Genomic DNA, 15,813 nt, shown 5'->3' with positions numbered 1-15,813 from the left:
AAGAACTGGGGTTTTTTTTAGGGCAGATTCTTAAGGAATGGAGGGAGGGAGGCAATTTGGAGTAGAATATAGAAAATCAATAATAAAGCTCTTTTATTGACAAAATGCCTCTTTTCGCTTAGTAAACATACAAACGAAAGTATGAATTCACATGTTGGCATAAATGCCAGTTTTATGTATTTGAATATTCCTTAATTTGGCATTTACAAATATAATTTGAGTTTACATGATATAATATATCACTTTTATTTGTTTCACGGCTCTGAATGATAGTAATTCACTTTAGGAAACGAGGATTGCTTTTGAACTGGTGCACAAGGAGATTGTTTCATGGGGCTGACAGGCGATGAGCATGTACCCTGCATCCACACAAGTATCATCATTCCAAAATACCATATTTATCTTTGCTTCATAGGGTTTGATGGATCAGAGAGACATCTTTACGCTGGACCATCATTCATGCTTCTGCATTTGCCGTTTATGAAATGAAACGATTAAATAGCCGATGAATTCATAATCTCAAACACGCGTTTTTCTCCCGTAGACACTGTTGGTCCATTATGCACAAACGACAATTCAATAACAAAGGCTCTAAATACACTGCTTTACAAGATGACAGCAGGTCAAAAAAAGTTAAAAAGAACGCTATTCAACACGTTGTTTCAACGCTCCCTCAACTAGCAATATCATTTGCGATTCTATTCTTCGCAGGAAATCAATTTCAGTCGGGCATAAGCCAAGTAGGGTATGATATAGAGTACCATTCATACATGACGAGAGTATTCATATGCAATTTCTGTAGAGGCATCGCATTTTATATATCCCTGTTGGCAGGTCTGGTTATTTGCGGTGTGTTTCTTGTATTGCAAGTGCAAGGTGCCGAGTATAAGAATTGGCAGCAAGACCCTACAACTCGTCTATACATCCAAATTGCCAGTATCAGCACGATGGTGTCATTCTTTGGGTTCAACTATTCACTTTGGTCAGTGTTTGGTATCCTTACACCCATGATCATTGTATGTGGATTCGTGTTTGTCATGTCAATTTTGATGCTGATCACCGCTTTCATGTGAATTGGCAAGTAGAGGTGGCTGATTCAGACGTTTATTTTGATAGCATGCAGTGAATTACATAGGATGCAATGGTGTTTAGTGAATTAAAATTTACAGGATGGATATGTATGTATATATATATATATATATATATATATATATATAAAGGGGTTGATTGTCTAAACTATGTCATAAATTTGTGTGCGTCGTTTATCCAGTGGGGGCTCATGATGGTGTTCGTTGCTATGGCTCTTGGCAAGTTGTCGTTTGATATGCGTTTCGCAATAGATTCTACTCTCAAAGACATAGTACGTGTCATTCAATCTCTCCTGGCACACCTACAATGGATATGTCAATGTCATGATTCAAAATTGATTAAACGCATGCAATCCACACCTCGCAAGTGAAGCATGTGGGATGAAATCGCCACCCTTCTGCTGTATGAGCACATAGATTTTCAATGCCTTGATGACAGCGATTGCAAAGTGAGTTGTTCAGATAGTGATAATGTGTTTTGCAGTAGGGTTGGTTCTCAAAAACGTAAAACGTATTGTCTGGAAACGGAGCATGACACATCTAATACGAGATCATAAATCCAGCTGCTTTCAATTAATTGCATACATCAGAACTTACCTGGCAATGAAAGCACTCGATATGCCATTTCCCTTGTAATTTACCATCCGTTGCAGAAATGGCTTCTTTCTCTACTGGTTTGTGGCAGGATTGGCATTTAGGATGAAAGAGGTGCCTAAAATCCGAGTTGCAATATATGCGGTTTCTGAATGTCTTGTAATTCAAGTCTTCATCATCAAATGTCATCTTGCAATGGTAACAGGACTTTGGCATTACCATTTTAGTTGCAATAGGTAGCGGTGCTTTCTGTTGTCTGGGCGATGGTTTCGATCTATTGGATTCACAATGCAATGAATGACAGCACAGAACGATGGACTAGGCCCCTGACTGACCTTGATTTCATCACTTGGTAATCTCGAACGCAATATAGTCTGCCATGGTATTTGAATGAGCTAGAGATGGATAATGACACTCGACAAAGACTGCAACAATAGCATGCCTGGTGATAGCTGTATTGAGTAATAGGGTCTTTGACAGCCTCATCATCGCAAAAAGTGATGAACTTGGAGCATGCTTGACAAAGGTCATCTTTGATGTTCATGCTGGTGACTAATTGTTCGAGTACTGCTGTCTCGGTAACTGGTTCTGTAAAAGGAAATTTAGATAATTGTATATTCAATTAATACAAAACCTTACTTTTGCGATCTCTTGACTCGAGACGAATCAGACTGTTGTTGTTGCTCTCTCGAGAAATAATGGAATCCGTATCTACTTTATACAAAGAGTCAATTGAAAGCAAAGCGCATTGCTTGTATCATGTACCTTGCTTCAACAGGTACTGCTGGATATGGTCTTCCGATGATCTTGGGGTTGGGATGGTTTGATGCGATGATGCGGACGAGAACATGGATAGAGTGGGTGATAGCATGCTGCTGTCTGTGCTCTTGTACTGCTGATCATTGCCCCTAATTTTCTGGAATATACGTCTGACACTATTGTTTAGAGCATTCGATCTCTCTCTAGACCGTCTCTGCGTGCTGGGAGGCGGTAATGCTTGATTGTCTTGGATGTCAATGGATTCGGACAAGGGCAGTGTCGAGCTGGTTTTAATGATGGGAACACAAGCATGTTTGTCCAATGTTCGAATGTCAATATAGAGATGGCAGCCGGTACATTTGATCGTAGGCAGAAATGGAGCGCTGATGTCAGGCATTTTAATCAATGGAGGGTAAAGAAGCAAAAGAAGGCATGGACATTGGAGATGGTTTATTATACCAATCTCATTAATGAGGCCATAAATGTGATGGATAGTATAGGATGATGTTTGTAACTCAGAGGTCAATAAGATGGATCCACACTAAAGGTTTGTTGAGTTCCATTTTTTACGTGTTTCCCTTTTGTTATCATCCATATAGCATGTCAGAATCAAAAGCTGTTATTCTTGTTGGTGGCCCCTCCAGAGGCACCAGATTCAGACCTCTTTCTCTCAACTCTCCCAAGCCTCTTTTCCCCGTAGCAGGCCGCCCTGTGATCTCTCATCATCTGGACGCTTTGTCCAAGGTGAAGGGGTTGAAGGAAGTTCTGATCATTGGTTTATTTGAGGATAAGGTTTTCGCTCCTTATATCGATAATGCTGCTCTGGAGTTCCCTCATTTGAATATTCGGTAAATCACACATCTCGCACGAGCGGCCGTCTTGGTGATTGACATTGTGTATAGCTATCTCCATGAATATCAAGCTTTAGGTACAGCTGGTGGCATCTACCATTTCCGCGATGAAATCTTGCGTGGACATACAAAACAGTTCTTCGTTATGCACATCGATATTGCTTGTTCATTTCCCTTGAACGAGATGGTGGCTGCTCACAGAGGTCATCGTAGCATCTGTACCATGTTGGGAACAAAGGTAAGTTGTGTGATGGGAGCGAGGGGAAGGTAATGTATCTCATCGTGGAAAACTAGGTGCCTCCTAGTGAAGCCACCAAGTACGGTTGTCTTGTGGCAGACAATGAGACGAACCAAGTGCTCCACTATGTCGAGAAACCAGATACTTTCATTTCGGATTTGATTTCTTGTGGTGTCTTTTTGTTTGATATTGCTGTATTTGCCGAGATGAAGAAGGCTTTGGAAAAGAAGGAGAGCCAGGAGCAAGGTGAATTTGTCACTTCTTCTCGTGATGAATTGCGTTTGGAGCAAGACATCTTGAGACCTTTGACTGAAAACAACAACCTTTACGTTCATGTCACCAAGCAATTCTGGAGACAAATCAAGACAGCTGGGTAAGAATCATTGTTTGTGTGGGATCATGCAGAAAAGAGTTTATTTATAAATGGGATGTAGATCTGCTATCTCTGCCAATGCTCTCTACCTTGAGGCTGAGGCCCATGAAGGCTCTGAGCGTTTAGCAAAGAATACTCCTGGTGGACCCGAGATTATTGGCGCTGTGTATATTCATCCTTCTGCTCACGTTGATCCCACTGCCAAGGTAACGTGTATATTGAAGACGGAATGTTGAGTATAGCTGCTGATGTGGAGCATCTTTTAGATTGGCCCTAATGTATCTATTGGACCTCGTGTCAATATTATGGCAGGTGTTCGTGTCAAGGATACCATCCTTTTGGACAATGTCCACGTTGGCGTAAGTGCTCAAGTGCAAGATTCAACATTAGAGTATTAACATCATGTTATACAACAGAAAGCAAGTTGTGTGCTTCATTCAATCATTGGTTGGAATAGTCGTATTGGTTCATGGGCTCGTGTGGAGGGCTGTCCTGTTCACGAGGAAGACAGTTCTATGATGAAGAATGGCGTCAAGAGTCAAAGCATTACCATTTTGGGTCAGTAGTTCTTGATTTGTGTAGTTGTGATCTTAATACTGATGCATGCTGTACTATATAGGTAAAGATGTATCTGTCATGGATGAGACAATTATTCGTAATTGCATTGTTTTGCCTCACAAGGAACTTAAATCATGTTTCCATAACGAAATTTTGATGTAGGCAGTGTAAATGGCTAGTTTGCCAAATAAATGTTAATGGATGTCGATCAATTATTTGTTATTTGCGGGCAGTGATCAGCGGATTCATTTTTGCTTGGAATCAAGTAGTATGATAACCGACAGTGTGCTTCTTTGTAGACAAATGCAAACAAGATCACTCCAAGCTAGAGTTTTGATAGTGTTCCTGACATTTTAAAGAGCTCTAAAGCGGCCCTTGGGATCACACATGTTGTATTTCCATAGCACTATTGTAAATGCTGGGGATGCAATGAATGTGGACCCTCTGATACGTGTGCGAGCAAGCCGACTAGGTGAAAAACGACTGATCATACCTTGCACATCCATAATGAGGCTTCTCGTCATAGTTTATATGGTTGCAAATCATGAAATGAGTCTCTATAACTCATATTTATTCGATGCTCGAATTTGAATAACCTGGATTGGAAGTTTCAGATGCTTGGAAAGGCTCCAACAGTGCGAATCAAAGCATGGTTTAGCGGCTTGTCGTGTATTGAAGAGGCATGAATATGAGTGGTGGAAATGAGGGTTGATCAAACCATCAAAAACTATCATACAAGTGTAAAGAACTCGTATGCCATGTTATTGAAGCTAGTTATCACGCCATGACAGTTCAGTTGCGGCTAAAATGACTGCATGTACCCCGCCTTTTTGCAATTGCGATGCTATTGCACAGAACTGTCGCTTTGATGATTCATCATGCACTTGCAGAAATCTAAAAGAATCCATAAACGAGCTAGGAATCGACTTTAAACTCGGTACCTGGCACTAAAGTTCTCTGATCTTGATTATGAAATTACACCTAACGTCTGATTCAGACTAAAATTTCATTCAACGAGACTAAAACACTCATCACAAGCATGCTCTTTCAAACGATAAATCAACATGCATTGCCATTTTCTATAGAAATCAGTTCCGTCCCGCTCCGAGGTGATTCTGTATGCCAACCAGCATAATAGACGACCATTAACTCTTGGATTGCATGTTTGCATAATGAGACATTTGAAAAGCAACAGCTACACCATTTTTTTATACATATTCATTTTCTGGTAACTTTGAACATGGTGACCCAAAAGATACCATTTAATGACTACATCCATGGTGAAATGAATCTGTATCACAATTTGCCTAGTTCTGTCCTACACACATAGAAATCAAATATAAACCTAATCTTAACTCTAGGTGAACTTATTTTTACATGTTGTGCTACAAATTGGAAACCATTTGCCGTTAAAATTCACCCGTTTTTTGCTTATTGTTCATGATTCTCTCTCCAGTTGCCCGCGCTAACGGGGGACACCAGAAACAGACATTGTTACACTTGATAATCTCGAATTTTTTACTCGTTTCGAATGGAATATATAATTTATTAGAGATGGTTGTCTATCTTTTTTTATGGAGGGAAATGATGCAAATTTAAATAGCATAAAAGTACAAAGGGAGAGAGAGAGGGAGAGAGAGGGAGAGAGAGAGTATAATACAAAAGGTGAAAGGGAATCAAATAACATTAATTAAACAGAGGTAGTGGTGGTGATAGTGACATCGGGACTGGGGGAAACAGGCTTAGTTGCCTTACCAGTGATGCGGTCCTTGACTTCTTCCCACATCAATTGGCGTTCTACTGCAACACCACCCAATACGGATGAGTTTTCTTGAGCACGGCGCAAGAGATAAGGAATCACTTCATCAATCATGCCATACGGTAAATATTTGTAGATGGCATAACCGTTACGACCCAAAGTATAAGATAATTGATCTTGCATGCCAAACAATTGACCAAATTGAACTACACCAGATTGAGCGTGTACGTTGTTCTTTTCCATCTCTTCAATAGTCAAGATGACACTATCACGGTTATGACTAGCAACCATGAAAACGATAGGAGAAGTGGTATTGGTAACAGATTCACCAGTGGCATCTTGATATTGCTTGATCTTGTTCAATAAGAACTGAACGCCACCATTGTAAGAAGCATGGGTATCCTCCAAAGTATCACAGATAGGAGAGCTGTAGCCCATCTCCTCGGCACGCTTGCGTTCAGAGACCATGTAAGCACCACGAACCAACTTGGCAGCAAAAGTAAAGTTTTCACGTTCAGAGAGAGCGACATCCAGTTCAAGTCTACCTCGAGCAGATTTGGTGTACATCTGGTAAGTGTTGAAGATGGTGGGTTGTTGGTTCTTGTTGGCATTGAACTTGCGTTGTAAGTTGACAGCGACGTGATCAATAGCATCCTGGAAATAAGATTGCTCAGCATCTACCATGACGCCCACTTTCAAATCATAAGCCAGACTACAGGTATCTTCAAGACGAGCAATCATACGATCATAGGCCTCGAGATCTTCTAAAGTCAACAAGACAGACGAGGCATCTTGGCTGTCAGTCTTCCACCAGACATCACGAGCAGGACCTTGCAAGTTGAACAACTTTCTGAATTCAATGACATCTAAAGAAGCCTTGTTCTTTTCCAAATGAGCGACAAGAGATTCACGTTGCATGGCTTGGTCTTCAGAGATGGGGGCTGGCAAAACGCGGTTCATGACTTGACGAATGCCTTGAGCATCAATGAAACCATTGGATTGATTCTCCAAGAAGGATTGATCCAAAGCAGCAATGACTTGATTCAAACGAAGCAACAGTTCAGGAGGAGAGAAAGCAGTGACCTTGACAGCAACCATGGCATTATCCTTGACGCTACTAGCAGCAGTGGTCATGCAGGTCTTGATCATCTTGGCGATAACATCAGCTTGTTGTTCATCACGATGATATTTACCACCTTCAGTAGAAGCAGGAGCATTAGCATCCATATGCAAATCAGCCTCAACGGATAAATCCAAAATACAGTTGATACCAGATTGTGCCAACTTGTCCATACTAGAAATACATTCCTCTGGAGTCTCGCCACCACAAAAATGGCGGAAAAATGTTTGCTTAACAAACCAGTAGACGGGAGCTTGGAGACCGAATTTCTCAGAGATAGCAATGAGATGAGGAGCAGCATCCACGAGCCATGGAAGAGCGCATAATCTGTAAACAAACAAAGCCATTGCTAATTCTGCAGTGCTCTTGGAGTGAACAGCAATACGGTTTTCTTTGTCATGAAGTTCATCAATGGTAGAGGCAGGAGTAGCAGCCTTCATTTGAGCTTCGGCTTGAGCTACACTTTGAGTGTACATGTAGAAGGAAGATGTCAAAAGAACACTAGCAGTGATAGTCTTAAACGGTAAGCGAGTTACATGATGTTGTTGTTGATGTTGTGTAGCGAAGGATCTGATGGGTAATTGCGGTAATTTAGCTCTGTTCAATAACTGTGTTCGACGGATGAGTGGGGAAGCGATAGCAGTGCGAGAAACAATACGGTGCATTGAATGTAGGTGATATAAAGTCGATATTTATTGTAGCTTTTTTTTAAAAAAATATCAGGACGAAAATCAAGGAAAAATGTTGGCCTTTATATAAACATTTTGGATGAAATTTCTATATACGAGTTTAAACCAATCCCTTTATCTTTTTACCTGAAAATGTGGGGATAAGGCCAAATCACTTTAAAGAAGATCTCAGCTCCAAATGGCTACTCCACAGTGTAGGACAAAATCACTAAATCTAGTAATTTCCCACCATTCGAACCAATCATGGCATGTACAACAGGTGTGCCAACCTTGTTTAGTTTGACAGGCTTTGCAGGGAAAACCGAAAGGTAAGTAAAAAAAAAAAAAAAAAAAAAAAGTCATAGGAAAAGTTGATCTTATTACATGTTTGGACTAGTGTGCCATGAGGTTGCCATGACAACTCGAAAACGCAAAAAGAGGGCCATTCATTACAAACAAGATGTATATGCGCGATTGAGAGAACAACAAATACTCTTCTCGAAAATCTTTTTTTTTTTTTTTTCTTTGTTGCAAAAGACGGCAAAATGTTGATTGGGCGGATTTCGTCTGGACAATCCATTCAGCCATTCAACTGACAGTATGTAATTAACAGCATGAATGAAATCATATCCATCATAAAGTTCTACAGGTTTCTAATAATGGATTTCTTGTTTCATTATGCCAACATGTATATTGTACATACACGATATAGCGCCATCATGTCGATATACACATCATGAACGCCGCCTCAAATGCAATAATGGGTATGTTAGATGTGTCGACGTATATTCATTATACAAAAAAGCACTGTGTATTTATATATATATATATGTAGATTACAATAATGTTGTGTTCAGATTTGCATGTCTAAAAAGTTCTATAAACAGCACATGTGTACAATAAACAAAACGCAAAATTTTGTTTGAGTTACTATAGATTTAGATTTGTATAAAATCCACCTTTTCCATTTCAACGGGAGATCAAAATTGACAGATTATACTAGAATTCTTGAGATTCCTGTATATCTTGAACTATTAAAAGAGAAAAGGGCACCCCTGGTTTTATTATGATATAAACTTTCTAACGATATTGCTGGGAGATAAAGGGCAAATCTTCCTCGGGTGCTACCCATGCTCATCGTGTGAAATTAGTGTCACTATCGCCATTTCCTCTATTTTCATTAAAGGAGGAATTTTCATTAAAATAGGAAAAAGGTGCCTCCGTTCCAGGCCTGATGCTGTAATATCCGTTCAATGTAAATCGAGTCAGCAAATCCTTCACAAATACATCCATTCCGTTTTTCGCCTCGTGCCTTGCGTATAGATCATTAAATATGCTGGGTTGTGTGCTATTGAGCACGTTTGTTAATCTACCTGATCCCTTGGTTTCCAGTAACTGTAGCACACTCACAAACACCCTCGCGTGGTTCTTGAATTGGTCAAAGATACGGGCACATTTCATATTGAGCTTATCTTCACTCTCCATATCTTTGACTGCATAATCTTCCAGAATCACGCTAAAAAATACGATATCCTGCAGTACGGGTCTAAGCACTTTGAAGATACGAGTCTGGCTTTGTTTCAAGAAGCATTGAAACAAGATACGGTCAAGGACGTGTTCATGATAATCTCGGAAACTGTGGGGCTCCATGATAACCGAAACATAGTCTTTGCTACTGCTGCTGTTGCTGCTTGAGGACGTCTGTTGCGATTGCATGGCCTGTACATGTTGCATGAACGAGGACCAGGTGCTTTCGATAGCGGTATCGTGAATGTAACTCTGTAGTGCACTTGTGAACTGATCCATCTGAAATCTGTATCTGCAAATAGCATCTCGCGTAGATGCCTTGTACCACCGTATGTTGCGCAGTGGTTCAAAGCATCGCTTGATGACTGTGGCCACTCGTAATAGTTGTATCAGGAATGTAAATATTCGGTTGTATTTGTCTAGGATAGCTGGTGTGATGACCATACTCAATGGGTATGTCGCATCATAATGGAGCTGCAAAAAGCTTAATGCTTCAACGGCTAAACAAATAAAACGTGTGAGCCAAACACTTCCTGTGTAAATCGTGATTCCTTACCGTGCGGATGGCACCAAGGGCTGTCTGCTGTAGTTTTTCTCACAAAAAATGTAATGAGATCATCGTATTCATGCTGCGAATTCTCAAGTAATAGGCTTTGCAATGCTAGATTCAGATTGAATACCTTGGGCGGCCAGCAATCGCCCATGTGGTTTAATCCAATCTTGGCAAAGAAAGTAGCTTTGAGACCATTCACAAAAGTACCATTGCCAAACAGGAAATAGCGATATAATAATGACAGATGCGATTGCAGTTTGAACTGGTTTAAGAAGGAAATCATGAAGGATTCATTGAGTAATGGACACCATGTTTGGATAGGCACAATGTAGGTTTGAAGAGTGATGGTATCAAATGTGGGTATAGAGTGGCTGGTTTCATCTTGTAATAGTTGCATCAGTTTGATAGAAAAGCCGCTTTGTTTGGTGTCGTCTGCCAGTGGGGGCAACGTAGGAATGTCATGCTGCATAGTATCCTGATTGCTGTCGTAGTCATCATCATCAATAGTAATAGTTGCCGTTTGATGTGGAGCAATAGAGCCTGTTGTGTTGTAAGATCTAATAGCGTCGCATACCCGCCGCAGTCTAAACATGTACCTAGCATGTCAAACATGTCAGATCCGGCATCGCTTGCATAGAGCAACATAACACTTACTCTTCGTTATCCGTGTTGCTCACTGAAAATTTAAGACTAATCCAGTCAGTCAAGCCAAATAAAGGATGGTCTGGTCTTGATAGCTTCAGCAGTCGAACTGAAATACCGGATCGAAGTATGTAAAGTGCAAGCTCCTTATCTATAAAGTACGGTAACTCGATATCTGATCGGATCTATCCACAAGTAAGTGACACCTTTCTTTAGTACGTCTGTATGTTGCGCCTTACTTTATAGCCTTGAAGCAAATCATGTCTATTCGTTGTGGATTTCTCGCCAATGAAAAATTCATTGTAAGGATCTCCACTCACTTGATCATCTGAGCCCGTGTTGCTGAAATGTAGCCACCTGCTCAGCATGTTTGAATACGGCACACTGGTATAGCTCAAGGCAATCAGACAGATATCTCGGTACAAGGCAGAATTTCCTCCGTTTGAAGCCAAATCAAACCCGCTGATTTCGCGTTGCAGTAAATTCAACAATGAGGCGCCTTTGGGTATTGTAAATTGCTGCTGCTGTTGTTGCATTTGACATAGTCCATATAGCTTATCGACGACAGTAGCTAGACTCTGAATAGAGTGATACAGCTTCAACACTGTCATGGACTCATGGTTGCCAGTTGAGAACACAGACATTGTAGTTTGCTGAATGTGCATCAACAGATCCTGCAAACAACAACCAAACGCCACGCCTGTAAGTCCATACACCTTGGGCTGTAACTGGCACTGCTGAGACACAAACTCCAATCCTTTGATGCGAGTACCAAACAACAACACTTGATCCAATACCGGCTGAATAGCAGATGCACTGATGCCAAGAATGCGATAGTGCGTATAACGTTGTTTAAACACATGTTGCTGATGGTCCCAGTAAAAGTAAATAGAGGGTAATCCAGTGATGGCTTGTATCAAACTCTTGACTAGCTCGGCTTCGTGGATGACAACAGTGTTGGAAGGGTCCTGCAATCGTCGAATCAAAGGCTCAAATAAGCTGTGAGGAACTTCGGTGATGAAGGGCGTCCCAATGTTGCGATCTGCCAGTTGCGTTTGCTCATACAAAGGAAAATGCGAATTTCGAGTATCCCAGGATAGAGTATTGTATCTGAAGGGAGCATGTGTTGTTGCATTCACGGTCCAAATGTCCTCTTCTTCGTTCATGTCTTGGTATTCATGCTCTAGTTGTAAGTGTGATTGACCCTGTGATTGCTGTTGGTGCTGGTACTGTGAGATGGATGTATCCGTGCTATTGCCATCTGTAATCGCACTCCCAATGGAAGCATCCGTGTCCAGAAAGTCGAATGGCCGATTGGAAAGCGGTTGAAACTGCAATTGCTGGTGGATCCAATCTGACTCTATTTCTTTGTTAATACTGTTGTGCTCCTTCAGTAAAGTGTGGAAACCTATTTACCCAAAGATTTATCGTCATGAAATGGACTCTGCCGCTGTTGTTGATGATGCCGCCTATGCCATGGCATAGTTTCAAAATTATGACCATGGTCGTCTTCTAAGGGATCATATTGGAACATATTCATCAAGAAAATACAAAGAGAAGACAGGACAATTCTGCAAAATTGTACGAAAAAAAAAATGCATGACAAGGCGAGTAGAGGGGGCGTCACAAGAGCTACCAACATTAAAGATGTATTGGCCCGCGATCCGCACAAGCGAGAATAGTAATAAAATGTGCCTGAACAAAGATGATTTTTGATCTGTATTGAACCAGATCCCATGCAATGAAGTGCTAGTTTTTCGAGCCAGATGTAGGAGAAGGTTTTTTGCAAAGAACTTGTTGAGCTATTCTTGGCAATTTATGCTATCTATTCTAAACCAAGTACCCTTCTCTTAAGGGCAATCAATCTCCACAAAAACTATATCAATTTTACCGATGCATTATTGAGATTTCACTTTTTGACATTCCATCGTCAAGTGAGAATCTTTATAAATTTATGTAACTGTAGGTCTGGCTCTCCTACAATGCTCTTCGAGCGTATCAATGAAAAAAGTTCATATATAGATAAAGAACGTATTAGTAATGCCTCCTGCTGCTCATGAATAGGTAAATCACAGCGAAATTTGAGTACATTTGAGTAATGTTTCTCGTGCTAAAAGTTGTTTAAGACCGCCAGAATAGCACCAAACAGTTGCTCTCATCTGGCAGTTACTTTCTGACACGTTTGCTCAACTTTTTGGGGACCAATAAAAACATGGCCAAAATTCGACCAAAAAGCATGAGGGATACCTCATGGTTTTCATCGAAAATCAAACAATCGCGTTTTTGACCTTGATAATGAAGACTTTTTACTATGGTATATATTGAATCAAAATGTTCCTATCGTTCTAACGTAACTCCTGAAACTATCTTTTTGGGACTTTAATATGTAAAATTTCGACATTTTGGTCAGAAACCTCTTTTCATATTTTCATATATTGCTCAATAAGTTTATTCAAAACATATATTTTATTTGGTACCATTGGATGCGCCTTGAAAAGCACTCCAAGAAAGCTTAAAGAAGTATGGGATGATCAGCACACTTTATATAGTCGAATCTTGCAAAATAGGTCGAATCGAATCCAAAAAGATCGAAAATGAACAAATCAGAACAAAATGTAAAGCGGAAATTCAGTTGATTATTTGGTTGGCAAGATCAATGCCAAGCTGATTGCGAAGGTAATTGATGCTGCTGGAGCCTCGTAACAAGGGAATCGCGCATTATAAAACGTAATTTAGCTTAGCCTAAGCGACTTTAGTATGACTATGCCGCAAATTGTTGTATTTATAAAAAAAAAAAAAAAAAAAAGTTATCGTTAGAAATTGCTTATCCGCATGCGAAGCTTAATGTGAAATGTAGGCGAGCAATGCTTATTGCAGCAATGGTAGTATTGTATACGATAACTAGCAACGAAATAGAGCCGTTTTGCTTTAGTCACTTTGTCAACAATCAAACTGCAGAATATATCAGGAGTCTTGCTGAGCATTAGCAATGGCAAACGACTAGCAGTTATCCCCATAGTACACAAAAAAGGAGTCCGTTTTGTTCTGTTCGTTGTTGTTTTGCTTTGTATCGAATTTTAAGCCATTTCGTTGGAGAAGCCTACGACTAAAATGTTTTTCACATGGCAGTTCTGATTCAGCATTGGATACCACATCCATAGCAATTCAACAGCCATGGTTGAAATTCAAGATCCTTGTTTGATGTGATAGAAGGTAGTGCTTGAAAGGTACGCAAATAAAGGGCAATCAAGAAATCATTCATCCGCAATTACTAGTGCCTGGCATGAATTATGCACAATGCTTCCATAGATTGACGTTCGATCTCGATAGCCATCCATCATGATGATGATGATGATGATGATGATGCTGTAGGTGATTGATGGGAAGTTGGGGGTGGGCTCCACTCTTCAAACCCAGTTTCCTCATTTTTAAGCATCGAGACCTGTCCTTGTCTCATTTATTCCATTGTTCTACTGTTCTACATAACATTCCGTTCACAAACATGGGTCCTTATCGCTTCGATCAATTATCACCTGAATTGCAAGCAATTGCCAGCGATAACTTTACATTTCAAAACTGGGCCAAGACCTTCAAATGTACACCGGAATTATTATTTGAGCCTACTACGGAAGAGCAAGTTCGCCAGGTATAGAATTCTTTACATGTCAACTCTTTGATAGCACTCTAGAATTGACAGATGACCACTAGGTGATTTTGTTGGCCAAAAGCCTCAACAAACCACTCAAGGCATTTGGTTGCGGCCATTCTCCCTCTGATCTAGCATGCTCTCCAGGATTCATGATAAATATCGACAAGATGAACAATTTGCTTGCTGTGGATACCAAGGCTTGTCGAGCCACTGTACAAGCAGGCATGTCACTTCACAAGTTACATCAGGTGTTGAGAGAGAACGGACTGGCGCTCAGCAATTTGGGCTCTATTTCGGATCAAACCATCGCAGGTGTCATGGCTACTGCTACTCATGGCACTGGTGCTGAATACGGCTGCTTATCTACCATGGTTCGTAATATTTAATGAAAAAGATACAATAGGGTTCTCATTGGTTTAATGTTTATAGATCGTCGATTTAACTTTGATCACAGCCGATGGCAGCATTTTGTTTTGCTCACCCACAGAGAACAAGGATGTATTCGAGGCAGCACGCTGTAGTTTAGGAGCACTAGGCATCATCACCCGGATGACACTGCAAGCTGAACCTGATTTCAAGTTGGAAGCCATTCAAAGGCCATATAAGTTTTCTGATATCTTGAACGATTGGGATGCAGTGATTCATTCTGCTCAGCATGCTCGTGTGTGGTGGTATCCCCATACAGACGATTGTGTTGTTTGGAAGGCAAATCGTACAACAAAGGAGATCTCTCGATCTGGTCCTAGCTTTTTGATGGAGAGGGGCTACGGCTTCCATGCCTATCAAGCCATGTTGAACATCACTCGCTACAGCACCTACCTCATCCCCTATCTTACTAAATTGATGTTCAATACCCTCCACTCTCAAACTCTGCAAGTAGTGGATGTATCCAACAAGGTGTTCAATTTTGATTGCCTGTTTCCTCAGTATGTCAATGAATGGGCTATCGACTGGAAGGATGCACCTGATGCTTTGCGCAAGTTGGATAAGTTTATCACCGACAATGATCTGAAGGTGCATTTTCCTGTGGAAATTCGATTTGTGGATGAGGACGATGTGTGGTTGAGCCCTGCGTATGGTCGCAAGACGTGTTATATTGGCGTGATCATGTATAGACCTTATGGTAAGCCTGTGCCCTATAAGAAATACTGGAAGGGCTATGAAGACATTATGCGTGAATACAATGGACGCCCTCATTGGGCCAAGGTAAGCTTGTTGATGGATGGGTGATACGATATGGGCATTTGATCTCACAACAATGTTTATGAATATAGGCTCATGGTCAAACAAGACAAGATTTGGAAGCTTCTTATCCTAAATTTGACGACTTTTTGCGTGTGCGCCAACAATTAGACCCACAAGGCATGTTCCTGAATGACTATTTGAGACGCCACGTTATATCCTCTGAAAAGGGAACAGCTAGACTTTAATAAA

General features: G+C 40.7%; 5 protein-coding genes across 5 annotated transcripts; 2 read left to right on the top strand and 3 right to left on the bottom strand.

Annotated features, from left to right (window-relative positions):
* Positions 1 to 1,965: 1,965 nt before the first annotated feature.
* On the bottom strand, positions 1,966 to 2,838 carry ATC70_009587 (uncharacterized protein; the record flags this gene model as incomplete). The annotated part of the gene is made up of 3 exons (XM_064828816.1): positions 1,966 to 2,270; positions 2,322 to 2,393; positions 2,448 to 2,838. 3 exons carry the CDS (start codon positions 2,836 to 2,838, stop codon positions 1,966 to 1,968), a joined length of 768 nt encoding a protein of 255 aa, XP_064686018.1.
* A 203-nt stretch (positions 2,839 to 3,041) lies between these two features.
* On the top strand, positions 3,042 to 4,623 carry ATC70_009586 (uncharacterized protein; the record flags this gene model as incomplete). The annotated part of the gene is made up of 7 exons (XM_064828815.1): positions 3,042 to 3,289; positions 3,344 to 3,530; positions 3,587 to 3,903; positions 3,965 to 4,109; positions 4,170 to 4,262; positions 4,320 to 4,461; positions 4,523 to 4,623. The coding sequence occupies 7 exons, from the start codon at positions 3,042 to 3,044 to the stop codon at positions 4,621 to 4,623; spliced, it is 1,233 nt and encodes a 410-aa protein (XP_064686017.1).
* A 1,528-nt stretch (positions 4,624 to 6,151) lies between these two features.
* On the bottom strand, positions 6,152 to 8,005 carry ATC70_009585 (uncharacterized protein; the record flags this gene model as incomplete). Its single annotated transcript, XM_064828814.1, has 1 exon — positions 6,152 to 8,005. One exon carries the CDS (start codon positions 8,003 to 8,005, stop codon positions 6,152 to 6,154), a length of 1,854 nt encoding a protein of 617 aa, XP_064686016.1.
* Positions 8,006 to 9,142: 1,137 nt separating this feature from the next.
* Positions 9,143 to 12,264, bottom strand: ATC70_009584 (uncharacterized protein; the record flags this gene model as incomplete). The annotated part of the gene is made up of 5 exons (XM_064828813.1): positions 9,143 to 10,035; positions 10,092 to 10,684; positions 10,743 to 10,915; positions 10,970 to 12,090; positions 12,147 to 12,264. The coding sequence occupies 5 exons, from the start codon at positions 12,262 to 12,264 to the stop codon at positions 9,143 to 9,145; spliced, it is 2,898 nt and encodes a 965-aa protein (XP_064686015.1).
* A 1,968-nt stretch (positions 12,265 to 14,232) lies between these two features.
* On the top strand, positions 14,233 to 15,809 carry ATC70_009583 (uncharacterized protein; the record flags this gene model as incomplete). The annotated part of the gene is made up of 4 exons (XM_064828812.1): positions 14,233 to 14,376; positions 14,439 to 14,750; positions 14,809 to 15,585; positions 15,654 to 15,809. The coding sequence occupies 4 exons, from the start codon at positions 14,233 to 14,235 to the stop codon at positions 15,807 to 15,809; spliced, it is 1,389 nt and encodes a 462-aa protein (XP_064686014.1).
* Positions 15,810 to 15,813: the final 4 nt, after the last annotated feature.

The sequence above is a fragment of the Mucor velutinosus genome (genome assembly GCF_035048745.1).
Source record: "Mucor velutinosus strain NIH1002 chromosome Unknown tig00001563, whole genome shotgun sequence".
Taxonomy (NCBI): Eukaryota; Fungi; Mucoromycota; class Mucoromycetes; order Mucorales; family Mucoraceae; genus Mucor; species Mucor velutinosus.
Note: the sequence above shows the minus strand (reverse complement) of the source record. Positions and strands in the feature narration are given on the sequence as shown.